The following is a 21325-nucleotide window of genomic DNA, read 5'->3' as shown; positions in this document are numbered from 1 at the left end:
CAGAGCTTTAAAGTGCTTTGAAAGAGTGGAGGAAATGTTAAGTGTGGATAAGGCCCTACAGTGTTCGCAGCAGTTGAATTAAAGCCCCAGACATCTGGGTTTAAACTGCTAACATCACTTTTATCAGGTTGAGGTTTTTTCCTCACTTGTGCAGATATTTCTTTGCTGGGCTGTGTGAACCATGCTGTCCCGATGGACTTAATATACCGCCCTGCACTAATATTTCAGTCCACCTGGCTTCCATAATTAGTTCAATACTTAACCGTTTGGTCTTCCCCTTGCATTTTGACGGTGTCATTTAATAAAGGGATTAAAGTATTACCAGTGTCTCTCTGAGACTTCACTAAACAGCTATCAACTGGTAATGACCTCAAGTCTCTGCTGGAACAAGTGATGTTCACACCAGTGAAAACTAAGCTGAAAGTCTCCGGGTCTCATTACTAATCCCCTTGAGCTCATCAGTTCATCAGCCGTCATCAGCCCTTCTTCACCTGCTGTCGCTGGGAAAAAGCTCATTTAGGGTGAATCCTACCTTATAATCACTAGCCACTAGGGAAATTGGTCCCTGTTCACCAAGAGCCTTTAAGAACGCTCATCCTATCTCCACCAGCCATGAAGGTGCTGCTTGCAAGCCCTTGGCGCAAATATACCACAGCTGTTTAATGGAGTGAAAGTTGTCAGTCAGTGTAGCCTGTGTAGCCTTCCTAATGTTGCAGGCTGTGACATTAGAACAGCTGAACTGGCACATCTAGAAACCAATATGGTCTGAGAGGGAGACGAGAGCAGACACAACCAACCAAGGCCCCCAGATTGGGGACCCCAGGTTCTGGCAGAGAAGGGGTAGCAGTTTGATTAGCCTGTCCAAACTACATCCCTTCCCTCCGATTTTTCCATATATATATTTTTTTATAATAATTTTTATTAGTTTTTTTTACACACAGTTTATCATTGTTCAATTCACCTTCAATATAATCATTTCTTACATTTTGACTTCCATCTTTATGTCCATGACGCTCCTGTTGTAATCCTTTATCTGCTGCCATCACTACCATATTATCTGTTATATTGTGACTTACGTAACAATCATTTATTTATTCTCTTTCCCTTGCCTGTAGTTCGAATCCTGGTCACAATTTCATAGGACTGTAATTTTTTCTTAAACAGCCTGAAAAGAATCATCACTCTTCGACAAAGTGTTCATCTTTTGGATCTCATATTTTTGCGGTCAGCTTCACCATCTCTGCATAGTTCGATATCTTTAAAACCCATTCTTCTTTAGTTCAAACTTATCCTTTCCACTTCTGCGTATACAGGATTCTGGCCGCGGTAGTAGCATGCATAAACAATTCAACCATCTTTTTTAGGACCTCTGCCCTTATAATCCCCCAAAGGAAAAGCTTCGGGCATCTGGGGAATCTTTTTCAATTCATTATGTATCGTTTCCCAGAAGCCTGTTGCTTTTTTTACAAGTCCTCTTTTTCCTATGGGAAACAGCCCTCCTAGAAAAATTAACTAATAAACTGAAACTGACACGGGGACAAACAGAAGAAGACGCCTTCACCCCGGTATGGCTCCCCTTTATCACATACACAGCCCAACAGGACAATGACAATAATCCACCAACAGCATACAAATCAGTATGGCTAACCTGATCCAAAACACCCGCCCACCTCACTCACACACGAAAACAAAGATCACCACAGCCAATCACAAGCAAACAATCACACCCTAGGCCAACCCCAACCTCTCTCACCACCAAAGGAACACAAGTGAACAACACAAGCAACGCTGACACCAAACTCTACATACATTAAACATAATAGAAACACCGCCACCCGACTCCACCCCCCCTTTCTTTTTTCTTTTTTTCTTCTCCCCCTAATGCCTCAACAAATGAAATGGATTTGTAAAAATGTTACATGGGGGAAAGAAAAACAAACAAACGAGGCATTACACTTACTTCTGTAAAACAAGAAAATCCTTAATAAATAATTTAAAAAAAACAAGTCCTCTTTCCCATTATCTTTCGTGAAATGGCTAAAACTTCCTCAACTACATTGACTTACTCAAACGAAAACAAAAAAAACCCATTCTAGAATCATGCAGCCACCGTGCTCCAAATAAGGTTTCTGTGTTTTGTTTTTATGACTTTATTTTTCAGTTTTTTAAAAATCATATAACAAGCAACCCTCATATACCCCACCCCTCTAGAAACATTTCATGCATACACAATGTAAATGTTAAGTTGTGGGTGAACATATCAGACGACACAGCGATTCTTCAAACAGCTCTTGTTTATTCAGAGGCCAGAACAGAACAGAACTGAAGGGTTCAGCCAGCCTGCTTATGTAGAGCTCCACTACAACGCAACAGTAACCATTTTCTGTAACTATCCAATCACTGAACGTCACTTTTGATCCCTTATTTGCATATGTGGACCTGAACTATCTACGGTATCCCCCTGCTGGCCCAGGGTGAGAACTTCAGTACATAACAGTAAAGAATACAGTCAAACATACAGCAAGTTGGTAAATTGTTTAGAATTAATTTCATCAGCTAGGTGTCTCTTACTGTCTGTCCATTTTAAGATTATCCCAAGGTGGACCATAAAGTACCTCTGGCTTGCAAGGAAACCCTCCCTGGAGCTCAGTGAGGATGTCCTCTCTGGGCTCTTGATAGAGTCTCCTCATGTGCCTGGGGGGTGCTCCCCGCCAGTGGCGTAGCGTGGGGGTGCAGGGGGGGCCGGCTGCACCGGCCGCAACATTGGGGGGCGCGCGCTCGCACTTGCAGCTCTCTGCCCCTACCTGGCTCACTCACTCTCTCTCACTGCAGTGCTGGCTGTGCGAATCCGATCCGAGCCGCCGGGTCGCCGCCCACTGTGGAGGGGGGGGGTGCCAGGCGTGCGGTGCGGTGCGGAGAGAGAGCGAGGGACTATCTGGGGGAGGGACAGTGCAGCGGGGGGGGGGGCGCAAATTACTTGCCTTGCCCCGGGTGCTGACAACCCACGCAACGCCACTGCTCCCCGCTTCTGGGTTCCCAGTGCCGCACATGTGTGCAGTCGCGCATGGGTAGATGGTGTGCTAGTGGGGAGTTGTCTGTGTGGCATGTAACTTAAGCAGTCAAATACAGCATTTCCTGTTTGCCTAGAGTGGACATGCAGGAAAATGTTGGTCCAGCCACTTGAACTTCCTGTTACACCTGGTCTGGAGCATCCTTCCTTTGCATGTGACCAGGTAGGTGGGCGTGACCCTTTCAGACCGCACAGAAGGTCCAGTCACACAGCCATCTCCCTCTCTTGAAGCCTTTTCTTCTCTTGGGCAGCAGCACAGGGATATACCCACATGGAGTAAATCCACTCCTTCTACTTACTTGTAACTTCAAGCCTAAAGCCCGCCTTCAGGGATCAAACTGTGCTCTGATGGTGAGTAAATTTCTCATTGTTACTAATGAACAAGACTGTTGTGTCTTTATTAATTTATTAGGGAATCAAAGGGGTCTTACCGGGAATAATATAACTTTAAAGAGTCTAAGAAAGCCAGTGTGGTGTAGTGGTTAAGAGCGGTAGACTCGTAATCTGGGGAACCGGGTTCGCTTCCCTGCTCCTCCACATGCAGCTGCTGGGTGACCTTGGGCCAGTCACATTTCTTTGAAGTCTCTCAGCCTCACTCACCTCACAGAGCGTTTGTTGTGGGGGGAGGAAGGGAAAGGAGAATGTTAGCCGCTTTGAGACTCCTTCGGGTAGTGATAAAGCGGGATATCAAATCCAAACTCTTCCTCTAACGAATCTGCAACTAGCTTCCTGCTGTGTAAAAGGGGGAATGGACTCTTCTGTGTGAATAAACTCACAAGCATGAGTTAGGAAGGACAATATTTAATCAATATATCCTCTCCTGCTACCCACAACATTCCTGCAGTCTATATATATCTCTTTTTTATTGGAAGTGTTTTGTTGCCTAGTTTTATGCCATTTGCCCAATGGATGCTGGGGGCCACTAGGGATATTATATAACAGAAATATTAAAACTTTCCAAGCACATTCCAAGGTTCCAGTTTGAACTAATCTCCACACACACACACACACACACACACTTCAAATTCTTGCAGGACCACATTTGGTAAATGGTTGTTCCATTATTGCAACTCCATTTCTGAACACATCAACAGCTAGTATAACTGTAGATGCCATAGCTGTCATAAAAAGAAAAGCAAAAGACAGAAATTATTTGTTGTGAGTTTGGTTGAGGAGTTCGTCTGCACTATACCAGAGGCCCTTCTCATTCCTGGACTCCTGGATTCAGCAAGTGTTAAAATCTAATGGAGGATCCCATTATTAAACTAGTTAGTCCAATTTCTTTGTGAGACAAAGTACTAAGTGGCCTAGGTTAGTATTACTATAGAAATTGATCTGTGCCAAAGTGCAATTGGGTGGGCTGGCTCCCTCTCCTGGATGGTGCTTATAAACGCCATCTCCAACTCCTCAAAAGATTCCATCAATGGTGTCTCTGAAAAAAATTACACATCATTTGGGAAGAGAGGTGAACTAATGTCAGTGTACTGGAAGAAGCAAAGATCACCAGTGTCGAAGCAATGATTCTTCAAAATCAACTTCATTGGACTGGTCATGTTGTGCGGATGCCTGATTATCGTCTTCCAAAACAACTACTCTACAGTGGTGCCTCGGGTTACATACGCTTTAGGTTACATATGCTTCAGGTTACAGACTCCACTAACCCAGAAATAGTACCTCGGGTTAAAAACTTTGCTTCAGGATGAGAACAGAAATCACGCGGCGGCGGCCCCATTAGCTAAAGAGGTGCTTCAGGTTAAGAACAGTTTCAGGTTAAGAACGGACCTCCGGAACGAATTAAGTACGTAACCAGAGGTACCACTGTATTCCGAACTTAAAAATGGAAAGCGTAATGCTGGTGGTCAACAAAAGAGGTTTAAAGACTGTCTCAAGGCAAATCTTTTAAAATGTAGTATAAACACTGACAACTGGGAAACACTGGCCTGCGAGTGCTCCAGTTGGAGAACAGCCTTTACCAAAGGTGTCATGGGCTTTGAAGACACTCGAACTCAGGACGCAAGGGAGAAACGTGCTAGGAGGAAGGCACGCTTGGCAAATCCACACCGTGATCAACTCTTGCCTGGAAATGTCCCCACTATGGAAGGACGTGTGGATCCAGAATTAGCTTCCACAGTCACCTATGAACTCAGTGTTAAGAACACGTTAATGGAAAACAATCTTACTCAGCTACGAGTGACTGCCAAAGAAGAAAGAAGGCTTTGAAGACAAAAGGCGGAGTGTGTGTGAGCTGAGCCAAAAGCAGGCAGAAGCTGGAAGTTAGGTTGGAATTCAAAGCCATGGCAATGGGAGAAACAAGACCTTTTGGGAGTTAATGCTGCCAGCCGCTCCATCCTAGGCTCAGGTTGTAATGTACACAGTGTAAATAAACCATGTATCCTAAAGACACCACAGTCTCTGCTGTCCCACATTCCAAGGAAACCAAATCTTGGGTAAGTGCCTGGAAGCCCTGCAATCTCACACCGCTTGGAGATTGGGTGTGTGTGTGACAATATAGTTCCCTGTAGCAAAATCAAGGGTTTCAAATGCCTGTCTATTCTCAATTCATTTTTTTCAAAAGTTGCTATGGTCGTTTTCTGGGGGATTCTGTAAGGATGTGAAGCTGCCATATATTGAGTCGAGCTATTGCCTATTTTTTTAGGGACGTGGGTGGCGCTGTGGGTTAAACCACAGAGCCTAGGACTTGCTGATAATAAGGTCGGCGGTTCGAATCCCCGTGACGGGGTGAGCTCCCGTTGCGCGGTCCCAGCTCCTGCCAATCTAGCAGTTCGAAAGCATGTCAAGTGCAAGTAGATAAATAGGTACCATTCTGGCGGGAAGGTAAATGGCGTTTCCGTGCGCTGCTCTGGTTCACCAGAAGTGGCTTAGTCCTGCTGGTCACACGACCCGGAAGCTGTATGCCGGCTCCCTCGGCCAATAAAGCGAGATGAGTGCCGCAACCCCAGAGTTGGCCACGACTGGACCTAATGGTCAGGGGTCCCTTTACCTTTACCTTATTGCCTATTTTGACTGCCAGCAACTCTACGGGTTTTTAGCACCCACTGCTAATGGAAAATGCTTGGGATTTAAGAACCTAAGGTGCATGCAAACCATGGGTTCTAGCTGATGTGGGCTGTTGTTATAGCTATTTTTTATTTCATTTGAACTTCCCAGCAGCCTAACTTACCACGCAAAGGAAACTCCATGGATTAGCCTTCTCTCCCTGCACATTATGAATTTTGCTAGTCTCTTAATAGTTCAGATTACAGGCTATGAATCAATAGCAGGGAGCACCAGGCTCTTGTCACTCAAACTATCCAATAGTGGACATCTTCATGGGAGGGGATTTGGCAGGAAGCAGAAGTCAATACTGAGCAAGCCAACAGAATTCTCCATAAACGGGATCAATTGACTATATATCTAAATCTAAGATAGTATCCAGAAGAGGGGGAGGGGGAGGCCTCATGTTGATAATGAAGGGGCTGTGGGCAAGTACCCTATTTTTTGCTCTATAAGACTCACTTTCCCCCTCCTAAAAAGTGAAGGGAAATGTGTGTGCGTCTTATGGAGCGAATGCAGGCTGCGCAGCTATCCCAGAAGCCAGAACAGCAAGAGGGATTGCTGCTTTCACTGCGCAGCGATCCCTCTTGCTGTTCTGGCTTCTGAGAATCAGAATAGTGTTTTTTTTCTTGTTTTCCTCCTCCAAAAACTAGGTGCGTCTTGTGGTCTGGTGTGTCTTATAGAGCGAAAAATACGGTACACGTTTTCACACCGGAGTAAGAAAAGTTGTACCTGCTAAAATGCCCTCTTTGCACAACTAACAAAAAGATCGGCATCTGTTGCCCTTTGGTTACCTGGAAATCAGGGCGGGAAATCATGATTAGTAACCACTTTTGCTAAATGTTGTTACTTACCCTTTTATCACTACTGCACATTTTCAAGTTCAGCTGACTAAAGGAACACCATGGCTAGAGCTTTAGGCACACTTATTCAAGAGCACGTCCCCCTTGTTGGTGCAATGTGAACAATGGGTTGAATTACACAGTACTTGGTCTCGTGTCTTGAGTAGCACATCCCCCAAGTCTGGATGTTCTGAGATAAGGGTACCAGGTGCACTGGGTTACCATAGCAACAGAGCAAGGCATGACTCGCTGAGTCCTTCACATCCCCATTGGCTCAGGAATGTAGAGACAGGTATAATCATCTTTTATTATGTCCTGTTGCATATCTATGTCCTGCCACTGCACTGTTGGCTTCTCAGGGCCTGACTCTGAATCTGTTAAAGTCAGAGGACCAGGCTGTGGGTTTTACACAGCAGCATTAACTAGCAGGGTGACAGTGTTAGCAGATCTCTCTGTACATATGTATCTTTACTTCAAAGTCCTGAGGAACTGTATATCGTGTTTAGTTTTTGCCTTGTGTCTGGAAGCAATAAACACTTTGTTACTTCGTCACTTTGAACTGTGTGGGAGAGCAGTTTTCCCCTTAACTGGGGACTCTGGAAGAAGCAGTCTGCCGGGAGCAGGAAATCTCTGAAGTCTCTGCTGGGGCGAAGCATCCTTTGCTGACGCATCACACTGGTTGAGGTGTGGTGAAGTATCAGCTGATTCTCACAAGTCATCAACACCCTGAACACACTAAGATTACCAAGTTAAGATGTACAGCTGAAAGGGTGTGTTATGTGGGATGTGAAACACAGAGCAGTCAAATACAACATTCCTAGAGTGGACATACAGTAAAAGGGGGGGGGTCTGGACCAGCCAGTCGGAACTTCCTGTTTCCTCCTCTGCCCAGGTGGGCATGACCTCACCTATGCAGGTAACAAAAGAACCCAGGGGATGCAGCCAACTCTCTCTCTGACTCCATTCCTCGAAGAAGCAACATCTTCTTAGTCTGAGAGGCTTCCAGCCAAGAGAGGAAAAAGGAACTATCTCCTTATGGGATAGATTCCAGGTGTATATATTTTGTAACCCAAGTCTGCCTTCTGGGATCCATCTGTGAACAGAATGTGTGTGAGTAAACTCTTTTATACTTTTATACAAGGTGTCATGTCTAATCTTTTAAAGACGGAATAAAGGGGAATTACCAGGAAACTTATTTTAGAGGCTTAAACAAGCCTGGCAAGACGTTATCCACTGTACAAGTTTAAAAAGGGGAATGTTACTCTGCTAAATTGTAGAACTTGTTAACACAAGTTGGGAAGGATATAATTAAACAATATATTTTCTCTTGCCTCCCTGAACATTCCCACACTTTACAGTTGCACTTTGATGGGCACTCACCAGCTGCATTTTCTGTGGCACTGGCAATGTTTTCTATTAGGGGTGTGTGGCTGCGGATAACTGTTGCACAGCATTGCAAAGGTCCATTGAGAAAACACACACACACACACACACACTTCTGCAAAAGGTGCAGGGAAATGTAGGATAACCACAAACTTTTATCTCCCCTGCAGTGAAAAGTGAAGGTTTTGGGGAAAGTGTGTATTGAAAACGAGCATTAAAATAAATAATATAAAATAAATATGGTTCTGTCAGTTTTGGGGAGTAAAAAAGAAGGTAGCTCTTCATTCCTAAGGATTGCATTCCACCTATCCGAGGTCGAAGGTTTAATACAGGTGAGAGGAAAGTGGCAAACCGGTTCTGCGGTGGAAAGCCACCAGCCCCAACCATAGTGAATAGTAGTTGGTTCACATGGAAATCTGTCGCAAGAGTAACCAAAAGAGTGCGGGGGAATAATAAAATGAGGAAATTCCTAAAATAAAATCCTAAAATAAAAGGGCAGAAGCAGGAGCAACCAATAAGTAGCATTCCTGCAAAAAAAACAAACAACAGCAACAAAACCCTCTAATCTTGATGAGATCTGAGCCTTAGTAGGAAAGGAGCCACTGCAGATCTAGGATTGGAGGTGGTAGCCTGGCAGGGATCCCCTTGGTGTTGCAGATCCTCTGGGGAGGAGTTTGGATTTGATATCCCGCTTTATCACAACCCGAAGGAGTCTCAAAGCGGCTCACATTCTCCTTTTCCCTTCCTCCCCCACAACAAACACTCTGTGAGGTGAGTGGGGCTGAGAGACTTCAGAGAAGTGTGACTGGCCCAAGGTCACCCAGCAGCTGCATGCGGAGGAGCGGGGAAGCGAACCCAGTTCACCAGATTACAAGTCCACTGCTCTTAACCACTACACCACACTGGCTCTCCAGGAGCTTGCACTCGTTGCAGGCGCTTGCCCGCAGCTAAGGTAACACCAGAAAGGAGGTTTAAATTCCCGGTAGAATCCTTTTCCTGGACCAAGCAGCAGATGGGGACACTGTGCAGCAAGTCAAATCATAAGAACCCAGCCCAAATCTATCCCTCTAAAGCTCTTTCTTCTGTGGGACTTGGGATCCTCAGATAAAGGGTGGTATAGAAACATAATAAATAAAAACATTTGGGTGCTGGTATTATGAGAAGAACATTTACCAGCCCCTCATTTCTGCCTTGGCTCTCAGAGCTGCTACAGGGGAAAGTACTGGCTCTGCTGAAATGTGTTTTTGTGCTCATGGGTCCGGGGAGGGTGGAGAGAGGGGGGGGGCAGTCAGTTTGGGCCTAGGAGTTGCTGAGGATACAAATAGGCGCGCACACACACTTGAACTTGGGGGGGGGGGCTTACTTCTGAGTAGCCAGGTAAAGGGTGGGATTCATCTAAGGAGTCCTGTCAGCTGCTCAACGGGTCCTGCTGGGGCAGCAGCGCCCCCTCTCCTTTCCCAAGCCCCCCCCCTGAAATTGGCTGCAGGGGGGTGGGAGAACCCCAGAACAGTGCAAGGGGGAGGGGTATTATTATTATTATTATTATTATTATTATTGCCTTGGGCAAGATAAGATAAGATAAGATAAGATAAAGCGGCTAAGAAACTTAATAAATAATAAAACTTCAAGGCATGCCCCGCTTGGTTTCGATGCATTGATGCGTTTGTTTGTCTGTAGGTCACTTTGGGTTGCTTTATGGGAAGTGGGTGGCGCTGTGGGTTAAACCACAGAGCCTAGGACTTGCCGATCAGAAGGTCAGTGGTTCGAATCCCCATGATAGGGTGAGCTCCCGTTGCTCGGTCCCTGCTCCTGCCAACCTTAGCAGTTCGAAAGCATGTCAAAGTGCAAGTAGATAAATAGGTACCGCTCCGGCGGGAAGGTAAATGGTGTTTTCATGCGCTGCTCTGGTTCACCAGAAGCGGCTTAGTCATGCTGGCCACATGACCTCGGCCAATAAAGTGAGATGAGTGCCGCAACCCCAGAGTCGACCACGACTGGACCCTTTACCTTTAAAGTCACAAACAAACAGTTCCCACCCAGCGCTGACGACATAGCACTTGGTGGAATTCCTCCTCCTCCCATTATCCAGTCCTGTTGCCATCCTCCCTAACCAATGGCCACGCTGACCGGCCTGGGACCGGTGCAACTTTGTATATAGTTTTTTTATAGCCGTGTCTGGATATGTCAGTAGCAGAATTCTGCGTTTTATTAGCGGAATTCTTTGCCTTCCTTCGGCCTTAGCCCTCTTGGTCCCCTAGCCCCGTCACGCGCTCCTCCTGCTCCCTCTGGCGGCCGAGCGCGCCCAGCGCAGACCCAACCAGCTGCGCGCCCCCTCCTTCTTCTCCCTCTCGCTCCGTTTCCATTCCCAGACGTCGAGGCCGTCTGCGCGAAGCTGTAATTTCTCTGTCAGAAATTATAACTTCCTCGCTCCTCAAGTGTCAGCGGTGGCAGCAAGAGGCTGTCAAAAATGCTCAGCGGAGGAAGCAAACGAGAGGAAGGAGCTAATGGGATTAGAAAGAAGTCGTTTAATTCTGTCACCGCGCGCCAAGGAAGGACCGTCCGTCCCCAAAGGAAGGCCCTGTCACCTGAACGCCAGGAGCCATCGGGGACCCCTCGCCCGCCCCCTCCGGCCCCGGGGCTAGCAGGACTAACGCTGCCCAGCAGGCCCCCTGCAAAACGCGGCGGGGTTTTGCGCCTCGCCAGCCGGAATCTTGCGCGCCGTCGAAAACGCGCCGGCAGCTGGAGGGCGCAGGAATGCAGCCCGCGAGAGACGCTTCCCCCCATTGCAAGCTAAAAACAACCGCACCTCGCAAGTCCAAAGGCTAACATTGCCAAACTGTGGGGATCGGGAAGGGAATGCAAAGTGCCCCCCCCCCTCGGCCTGGCTGCAAAACCTACTGACCTGGGCTGAACTCCGTCCTGCGCGCCTCCGGACGCGCCACAGAGCTGCGGAAGATAAGCCAAATATTTCTGGCTTTTAATAAATAGCTTAAATGACCAATCATTATTATTGATAATATGCATCATCTCGTTTGACTTCTAAATTACACCGGCTACTGAGAGGGAAAGCGGAGTTTTTTTGTTTCTGTTTTTGGCGTGGTGGGGGTAGGAATGGGAAATGAAAAAGCTCCCGAAACGTTTTAAGGAGGGGGAAACCAAATATTGGCTAAGAAACTGATTACATATTTTATGTACACAAATAATGGCAGTATTGGTACATTTAAAAAAACAGCCAAAATACAACCACGACCGGTTTATTACACTTATTTAATCCCAACACATTATATTCGCTGTCTTTGGAAACTACCAAGAGAATAACCTTTACACGCACACACGAATTATTGGAGAGGGGCCAGGGAATAAACGATGGGAAATAACGTCCACACAGAAAAAAGTCTACATGCGGAATATGTTTCTCTCCAAACCAGAAACGCTGGAGGTGTTGGGGAAGACGCGGCAGCCTTCTCGGTGGCTTTGGGCTTATTTGAAAACTAGAAACATTAAAGGCAGCCGGATCCAGGTACGGTTAAGCGGCCTGCACGGTTGCAATGGGAAAGCGGAGCGCGCGCCTTGAAATCTTCCAGAAATCACAAGGGGCGGGGGACTAAGAACTGCTTAACTTTGGCTGGATCGCAAGTGACCTAGATTATTTGCTTCTTCTGTCAGCGCCAACTAACTCTGGCGATGACCGCAGTGTTTTTTTCTCTTTTTCTTTCTTTTTTTTTAAAAAAAGGTTAAAAACAGTCGCTCAGGCAGAACAAAGTCGACTAAATCAATTCTTTATTGATTTAGATTTCCAGCAAAGTGCTTTCTATACCTTTTGGATCAATGTTTCCTGCGCACTTTATACACAAATTATAAAGTTAAAATTTGTATAACGTCCAGAAATATACATAGTTGACTGATGTTACAAAAAAAGCTTGTCTCTTTCTCCCTCGGTTTTTTTTTTAAACGCATTTCCGGTAAGACAGCCCCTTCGCTTTTCAATTTTTAAACTCCCTCCTCCCAGTTCCTCGTCCTTTTTTAAAAACAGCGACGCTGAAGTGCGTAAAAGCGCGGCGTCCCGAGGGCGGAGAGCGCCTCATTTCTTCGACGGCGCCTGGAAGGGACGCCGCGCCCCGATTCACCCTGAGAGTCTGCGGGGCAGAGGCATCTCGGACAAGGGGCGGTGGAGGAGCAGAAAGGGGACCCGGGCAAAGACGGGGCAGCGAGCATTATTTACATGGAGAGACCGAGGCGGCCTCCTTCGGCCTCTGCTCAGTTTGTCCCGCAGCTCAGAGCAACGTGACGGCTGCCCGCAGGCGAGAATCGTCCGTGGACCAGGCGCCAGGACACCTATCCTTTTCGCTCCGTCGGGTGGACGCGGGGACCGTAGGCCGGGGAGCGAGGCTGCCTCGGCCCGGCCCCGGGCAAGTCTCCTGCTCCGCAAGGGCTGGTGGCAGCGGCGGGGGCCCCGTCGGTCCCTCAGAGGTGCGGCGTGTAGAAGGCGGGCGCGCCGTAGGTTTGCGAGCCCAGCACGAAGGGCGAGAGGACGGCGGGGCTGGGCAGGAAGGGCAGCTGGGCTGCGCACACCAGCCCGCCGGCCGGGTGGCTGCCGTAGGCGCCCGGCGGGCCGTGCATGGCCAGGCCGTGGCCCCCCATGGGGGGCGAATGGCTGAGGGGGCTGAGCGCGCCGGGCAGGCCTCCACCGCCGCCCCCCACGCCACCGCCGCCGCCCGTCGGGGCGCTGGTGTCTGCGCCGGGGTTCTGCTTCTTCCACTTGGTGCGCCGGTTCTGGAACCAGATCTTGACCTGCGTCTCGGTGAGGCTGAGGGACAGCGCCAAGTTGAGACGCTCGCACACCGACAGGTACCGCGTGGCCTTGAACTTGTTCTCCAGAGCCACCAACTGCTCGTACGTGAACGCTGTCCGCGCCCTGCGGGGCTTGCCCGACTTGGAATCCGAGCCCGGGCGCTTGCGCTTGGCTTTGCCCGACGGCGCGGACGCCACCGACGCTGCTTGCTGGCCCTGCGCCTGGGCCTGAGGCTGCGGCGGCTGCCCTCCGGAGGCGCCTCCGGGCTGCTGAGGCGGCGGGGGCGGCGGGTGAGCCCCGAGGTCGTCCGCTGCGAGGCTGCCGCCGCCTCCCGCCTCGAGGGCGCCCCCCTCGCTGTGGCTGCTGCTCTCCTCGCTGCACAGCTCCTCTTCCTCCTCGTCCTCTTCCTCCTCTTCCTCCTCCTCGTCGGGGGCTTCGCTGCCCGCGCAGGGGCTCCTCCGCTTGCTGGGATCCAGCTCGGCCTCCTCGCTCCGGTACAGCTCGCCGGTCTCTGCACACAAGGAAAGAGAGTGAGCCGGGCGGGCTCCTGCGGCCGTCCTCGCCCCCACCCCTCCACGCGCAAAGCACACAGACAGCCCGGCCGGGCCGGGTCCTCGTCCCCAGGACAGCAGCGCCAGGCGCAGCCCGTCGAACACGGGAAAGGCGGAGATATTCCTTTGCCAGCCATTCCGTCTTGGGCACATTTCGCCACCCGCACAACCGAAGTCTCTCAGTTCTAGTTTGCTCATCCTATTCCTCCCCCCATAAGTTCCTCAGACTACAGTTCTGCAAACATACGTGGATCTGCGGTTCTGCCCTAGTAGGGGTCAGAAATGTGTCGTTCAAAAGCGAGGCGCGTCTACTTAGCCACTTTTTCATTATTCGTGATCCTGATGGTGGGCGTTGGTTTCCGCACCGCGGAGGGGGCCGTCTCTCCTTCCCCCACCTTAATACTCCAGATTCCCACTTTTCATTTAAAAGAGAAAGTTTCTAGTAGCCATTCTCATTTGTTTCGTGAGAAACTTGCCTCCCTGCTCTCGATGCTTTAAGAATGAAGTTGTATCAGGGACCGAGATTTAGAAAAGCAGAGCTAGCCAATGAAACAAACAGAAGGCGAGACTCTTGGTCTTTTATAAAACCTTTTCTGCTGGTCTTCGCTGGTAGGGGAGAAAAAAAAAGAAGATTGCTGGCCCACAAGAAAACAATTCGGGGGTCTGGGGGTTTGGTTTAGCTTTGATTGGGGTAGTATTGTTTACCGATAAATTTATTCATAATAAAAGCGTGTCAGCCCAGGTAACAGCCAAGACGGGCGCTCATAATGTTTCTAACTTGGGTCTTTTTTCATACCAAAAAAATTGTGATTTTCTTCATTCTGTTAATACCAATGCGCATAAAAACCTCCATGTTTCTGCCATATTGCAAGGGACAGGAGGGTGCCTGCGAAATTGAGGGGTCTCGCCAGCGCTGCAAAGTAACCTAGTGTCGTTATACCCATTTTGCTGAAGTACTTTAGGACAGCCCTAAAGTATAGCTCAGTGCTGTTAACCTGGTATTTGGGTCGTGTGGTTTTGTTGTGTTGTGTTTTGTTTTAAAGATAAATGCAGCGGGCTGTGAAGTTGATTGTCAGAGCAATGCAATTAATAAAGGCTGGAAGGAAGTAAATGGCGTCAGGGAAATAATACAGGTGGTCAGTGGTGAACGGACAGAGAGTGGTATGGACGCCAAGTCCACCTGTAGGTGGGCAGCAGACCTGGAGCACCAGTTCTCAGAGACCAGGTCTGCCCAGGCGTCAACGCTGAAGACCTGCTCTCTGGTGCAAGTTAGCTTTGTCTGTTTGTTTTTAGTTTTTACTTCCTTCGCCCCCTTCAGAAAAATAACTGTGAATGCCCCCTTTACGCAAAGCAAGGAATGGTTAGTTGGTTGGTTGTAAGTCACTTTGGGTTACCTTGGGCAAGATAAAACTACTTCAAAATTATTATTATTATTATTATTATTATTATTAGTCCCACCCTCTACACGCCTTACTCCCACTCCTTGTCCGCAGCTTGCGGCCTTGAAAGTGGAGTGGCAGATGAAGAAGCAGAAGCGGGGCCCGGGTGTGAAGTCAGCTCGTCCAAGCCATCGGAGGGGCAACCGGGGAGGCCCGCTGGCCGCCGGAGGCTCGGTTTGGAAAGGCGAAACTTGAGCGCGGCAGAGGCCTTTGGACACGGCCTGAAAGTGGGTGGCGTCGCCTTTGAGCCCCGGGACCTGTTTGTTGAATGCTCTGCCGCTGCGATTTAGGATAATGCTGGCGGGGAGAGGGAGGGGGCTGGCGGGGGGGCGACACCAGGAGCTTCCTCCTTCGGCGATGGTCGCCTCTGTTGTTTTGGGGGTCCGATCGCGCGCCTCCAGAGCCACCCAGGGGGCCCGGAAGCGGGGGCCTGCGAGTCGCGCTGGGAAGCGCCCAGAGGACCCCCTGAAGGGGAGCCCAGGCCCAGGGGGAGGTTTCACTCCCCTGCTTTGAACCGCCAAACCACAAAACTCCGGGTCCCCCTTAAGTACCCAAAGCGCGCGTTCCCTGGCATGGCTTGGAGATGGGACGCCTGGGGGTGACTTCCTAGGCTGCTGGCATCCTGCACTATAGACTTCAGATTATCAGTCGACGGAAAGAAGACGTTGTTTTGGCTTCCTAAAAGTACTGCACTGCCAGGAACGCGCGGGCTCAACTTGGAGGACGAAACTCCAACTAAATAATAATATTTTTTAATTTTTTTAAAAAAAGCTTAATGATTATAAAAATAATAAGCACGATCTCATTGGTCAAAGGATCGGTGCCCTTCGCTTGCTGCCTTGCAGCCTGCGCAAATCGAAGCCGGAGAAGCCGGGAGCGGACCGCGGGGGAAGCCCGGAGAAGCGCTTCTCTCCAGCCAGCTGAGCTGGGCGAATGGCCGGCACTCCGTCCCGCAACACCCAGATTTCGTGGAAATAATGGCCCCCTCATTCCCTACTGAAAAGGACTTGTTGAAGGCAGGCAGAACACATGCAGTTCATGGCCTGATTTTTAAAAAGCTGGTTGTTGTTCTTTGTTTTATTAAAAAAGGTCAGAAAGTGCCCTTCATCCGAATGGAGCCGGAGAAGGAAGCAGTACGTCGCTCACTTCCCATCAAAGCTTTGTCCTTCCGTTATTTGCTTATTCGTTTTTTTTGTTTTTGTTTTTTTGGTTATCCCCTGGAAGAAGGATTTAATTGGACCAAATACTTGTATCGATTGCTAGAACAGATCCAAACTTAATTAAACCAATTCTGTGTAATGTACAAAGCAGTTAGCGGTCACTTAATTTGTTTGGGGTTATATATTAATCGCCAATTAATGGGACTCGGGCGAGAGTCGGGCTCTTGCCGGTGCCCCCAGACCTCCCCAGTGTTTTGCTTTCGCCGACGAGGCAAATGAGCGAAGAAGAAAATCTCACTTTTCGGAAGCGAGCAGCTCCCGGGTGGCAAAACGCGGCCTGGGGATGGTTTGTTTGTTTGGTTTTAAAAGCCTTAAATCGCCAAGACCCCCCAAACTTCTCTGGGAAGTTCGCGCACTTAAATTATTGGAGGAAACATGAAATCCAGGATGCAGGGCTTGGGCGTAAAATACACAGATTTCCCTCCTGTGCAATATCGACCTCCTTTAGACCAGAACTAATTGTACAGCGGATCTCAAATTTGGCTCGGTGTAAACGAATTTATAGAGAAATTGTTTAACGCCGGCTGTTGCTGGATCCTCGCCGGACAAAAGAAACCGCAATCTCATTTTTGAAGTGGGGAGCCGTCGGACAATCGAGCTTTCCAAAGCTTCGCTTGCCGCCTCCCCGGGGAAAGGTGCAGAAACTCCGGCGCGCGATCGGGAAATTTTGAAGCTCAGTGAAACTTTAGGCAAAATGGTTTGGTTTTGCAAAGCCTCTGGATGAGCGCGGCATTTCTTGCGCGGGGGCTTTTCTTGCCACAAAACTGTATCCTTTCGGGGCGCTTCGGTAGGAGGCTTTCCCATTCGACTGCGCCCCAAAGTTTTGCCTAGAAGAAAAGTGCGAGCGCAGCAGTCTCGCCGATCGAGGTCCCCAAACTCCTCGAAGTCCCTCTCCTGCCCCACCACGCCCTTAGGATCTGGCCCCAGGAGGGGGGTCCAGACGGGCCCTGGCACTGGGAGTAGGAGAGCTGGGCCTCCGCGCCTCCTGGCCAGGACTGTTTGGGACACCCGCGGCCCGGGGACCTATCTGGGCTCCCTGGCCAAGTGGCTGGAAGCCGGAGTGTCCCGGAGCGCGGGGCCCAAGAGTAGACGCAGGCCTTGGAGGCTGGGTGCGAACCGCGGGGCATGGAGTTGCGCGCCTGCTGACTTTGCGCAGGCCTCCGGCGGCTCCCGCTTCCCGGGGATGTAGCCAGCTCGGCTGGCGGCAGAAACTAGCCCGGCCTCGGAGCGGAGCTTCTTCCAGCACTCCGGGGCCCCCCGGTCCCACGCAGGGGTGTCCCAGCCATGGAACCGGAGGGGAGCAAGGGCGAGGGAGGGGGCGTCGGGACCCGGGGAGGCAAAAGCAATCTGGCGCCCGGGTCGAACGCCCTTCCCGGTCGATAGGCAGCCCTAATAAGTGTAATAGGTTTTAATCGAGTAATTATCCGAATTTTGACCCTATAATTTAGATGTTAGGCGAGAGTTTGCAAGGTGCTTGAAAGAGATATGCACAATTCGATAATAGGATATCGACCCGCTCAGTCCTACACGCCACTCTGGGGCGATTTCCCCCATTATGCAGCCTCTTTACGCTGCTAAGCACATTTTACTTTAAATGTAATCGAAGGAATTTAATTGTTTTTCCAGAGATAACCAGCATTTTGTCACAATTAGTCTGATTTGTCCTTAAAAAAAGCTAAAGAGGGTGGGAGAGAGAGAAAATTGAATCTGTCGCCGGGAGCAAAAAGCCAGCTCTGTGCTTGTGTGTGTGTGTATTTTTTTTTAAAAAAAGAACATCCCTGGACCTTAAAGGCACATTTTACCCCGAAAAAGGTTAACCTGGGGAACCAGAACCCGCGCAGGAAAGGCGGCGGTTGCGGTTCTGAAGCAATTGGAGGGCTCTGGCAGGCTTCCCGCTAACGCCAGCCGCTCTCCAGTGGCCCAGGCGGCTGTCGCGGCTGCCTCCCCTCAAAAGGGGACTTGGCTGCGTGGTGCCATCTCCTGGGAACCTAGCCGGCCACCTGGAGTTGCAGGATGCTGCCTGGCTTGTCCGTTCCCTTCAGCCAAGAAAGCAACGCGCAGAGTCTGCCCTGGCCTTAAAGCTTAGGCGCGCACAAAGCAGGCATCTTCCAGCGCTGGAGCGCCGGCCCGGGCCCCTTCCTCCCCGGCAAGAGAGATTCTCCAGGCCGAGAAAGGAGGCTTCTTGCTCCTTTCCCAGGCTCCCTCACCCTCTGCCTAGCATGGGAACCTGGAGGGCGAGTTCCCCACTTGGTGGCATTGCCTGGCACCAAACTTTGGGCTTGCCTGCCCGGGAAGAGTTCCACCAAGCCCTCCCTTCCCCTCTCTGCAGAGGGCCTCGGGGGCTTGCCCGCTCTCCTGAGTGCCTCTGCTCCCCTTGGCTGGCCCGCAACAACAGAGGAACGCCTCCTGCGCGGAGACAGAAGTGGCGGACAAGCCAATGCAGGCGATTAGACGGGACCCACCGGGGTCCTCCCTGGCTGCTGCTGCTGCTGCTGCGGGGTCGGGGTTGCCAGGAAGGCGGCGAGGGCGGCCCGTGGTACTTACTGCGGAGGTCGGCCGCGGACTTTCTCCTGGCTGCCTGGAAGTCGTCAGCCAGAGCCTTGGCATCCGCGCCCGCCTCGTCCAGCTTCTCCTCGCTCACCAGCGTGTACTCTCCGCCGGCCGCGGCTTTGTAGAGCACGGCGCAGTGCCTGCGGCTCTTGCTGTTGAATTTGTTGGGGTCCAGGATGTCTAGCACCGAGAAGGAGGTGGTTCTGTGCACCACGGGCAAGGCGCCGCCCGCCCCTTCGGGCCCGGCCGTGTTGTTGGCGTTCTCGCTGCCTTGCCTGTCCCTGCTGACGGGGCACGAGTAGACCGGAGGCAGGTCGCTGCTGGGCGTCAGGCGCTGCTCCGCCGGCCCGTCCATGCTGTCCCCCCTCGGCCAGCTGCACGACCCGGGCTCCCCCAAGAGGCACTCCGGAGGGCTCGCTGCCGCCGCCGCCACCGCCGCCGCCGCTGCAGCCGGAATAGAGACGTCACCCACCTGAGCCTTGTCTCGCCTCACGTTCATGACTCCTCACAGAGCAGCCCTCCCCCCTCCACCGCCCTCCCCCTCCGGATGACTTCCTTCTGCAAACTTCGCCTGGAAACACCCCCTCCGGAGGAGGAGGAGGAGGAACTTGGCAGAGAAAGCGAGGCGCGGAGAGTGTGTGTGTGCGCGTCTGTGCGCTCGGCTCCAAAAGGTCCCTGCGCTGTTGCGGCTTTTGACCCCCGCCCCTCCTCTCTGGGGGGCAGCCTAGACATTTATCCCACCCTCCTTTCCCGCAGGAGGGAGGGGGGCTTCGTTATGCATTCATATTTAGCACCCGGTGGTAATTGGCTGCAAATTAATCCCTTGCCCAGAACGGCCAGCAACCTTCGTCCCAGAGGAGCGCGCAGGAGGGTGGAGAGGGGGCGGCCGGGAGGGTGAAGGATAGCGGCGCTGCCGGAGATATACTTCGCTGTCAGCTCGGTTTCAGCGCCCTCCACTCATCTGGAAAGCATCTAAATAGCCTTATTTGGCGAGATGGGAGGAGAAGGAGGCGCTCGCTTTGAAATAATTGCGGGATCCGCCGAAACGCCGCGCTTGGGCTCAGCGACTGGAGAGGCTGCTTTCCACCCCGAGGCGCAAATTGCGCGCAAAAGTCACTCGCTCCCAGTCCCACGGTGGGTCTTTACCATCGCCGCCCTCCAGATCCGCCCATAAGTAGCAGCACTTACTCGCGAACAAGGACACACTGACGTTCAGAAGAACCACAGATACGTGGGAAGCTCGGGTCCTTTTCACAGGAGGGTGGAGGGGCGCCAAACGGATTATCCGGCCCTCTTAGCGCAAGGAAACACCTCGAATTCCACATTCAGGTTCCCCTCCTGACCCTGTTCTGGAATTAGTGAGAGAGGACATTGCCCAGGAGCAGAGAGCCCGAGCCAGAAAGACCTGGGATCCCAAGACCTCCTGCAGAGCAGTGTGGGGAGGGCGGCGGCATTAGAACTCCCCACCCAATAATATGCACTGGAACATACAATAAAAAGAACTGGACTTTTCAGCCCATGGGGTGGGTAGGGGAAAATGCAATTTTCTTTGCTATCTGGAAATTTCTGCAATTTGCTTCTTTTGAGGGCGTTAATTCTCTTCTTGTTTTGGATGTCTAGATCACGGCGGCTTGAATTACCTGCCAAAAGAAAGGCCGGGACTAGAGACAGAATAAACGAAAAATTAGGGGGGTGGGTGGGTTTTTTTTCCTTTTCCTTTTTTTCTTTTTTGCCTTTGAGTCTAGTGACACATACAAGGGCAGGTCTTTTGCAATTACCGCGAGCAATGATCCTTTGGAAAGCAGAAATTAAAACTTGGAAGGAATAATGGGTAAAGCAATCAGCTGTAATTTTGGTCGGGCTCGGACATGATTAGCCCATCAGTGGGCCGGGCCCAGGGGAGTCCCTGCAGGCAGGAGAGGCGGCGCGGCGCGGCTCTTTCTGGACACCTCGCTCGCCGGGTATCCGAGGGAGGCCTTTCTCTTTTTTTTACTTGGAGCCCCCCACCCCCACCCCCGGCTCAAGAAGGGTCCTTTAGGACTTAGTAATATTTAGGACGCGTGGGGAAAACTCGTCCCCTATGATCTCCATCCACCCCTCTTACACATCTTGGCCACTTTGGGCCAGCAATTAATTGCGCATTAATCCGACGCAAAGCCCCCCAGGGGAAGAACCAACGCCGGATTTCTGTCTTTGCTGACAGGCCCCAGAGGGGCCTTCTGGAAGCGGGGAGCCGCCTCCTAGGCCTCCTGCCTCCACCCCCCCCCCAAGCCTGGCAGGAGGAAGGAGCCGGGCGCGCGCAAGGAAGGCCTTCCATTGCTCCTAATCACAATTGATTGTCAATTAGAGGCTCATTTGCGCAATCTCCATCCATCTGCCATCTCCGGTTATCTGTTCTCGGGAAAGTTGGCGCTGATTCTGGGG

The 21325-nt window shown here is 50.9% G+C and overlaps 1 protein-coding gene and 1 long non-coding RNA gene across 2 annotated transcripts in view; both read right to left on the bottom strand.

Annotated features, from left to right (window-relative positions):
• The window catches only part of LOC310677781, a 350943-nt gene that overhangs the window by 25533 nt on the left and 304085 nt on the right, over positions 1 to 21325 (bottom strand). The window lies entirely within an intron of this gene.
• On the bottom strand, positions 12278 to 19400 carry NKX1-1 (NK1 homeobox 1; the record flags this gene model as incomplete). The annotated part of the gene is made up of 2 exons (XM_083441496.1): positions 12278 to 13652; positions 18896 to 19400. 2 exons carry the CDS (start codon positions 19398 to 19400, stop codon positions 12814 to 12816), a joined length of 1344 nt encoding a protein of 447 aa, XP_083297622.1. The 3' UTR covers positions 12278 to 12813.

This window comes from Podarcis tiliguerta (assembly GCF_965153285.1).
Source record: "Podarcis tiliguerta genome assembly, chromosome: 5".
In the NCBI taxonomy this organism is placed as follows: Eukaryota; Metazoa; Chordata; class Lepidosauria; order Squamata; family Lacertidae; genus Podarcis; species Podarcis tiliguerta.
The sequence above is the reverse complement of the archived record's forward strand: the minus strand, read 5'-3'. Positions and strand labels throughout refer to the sequence as shown.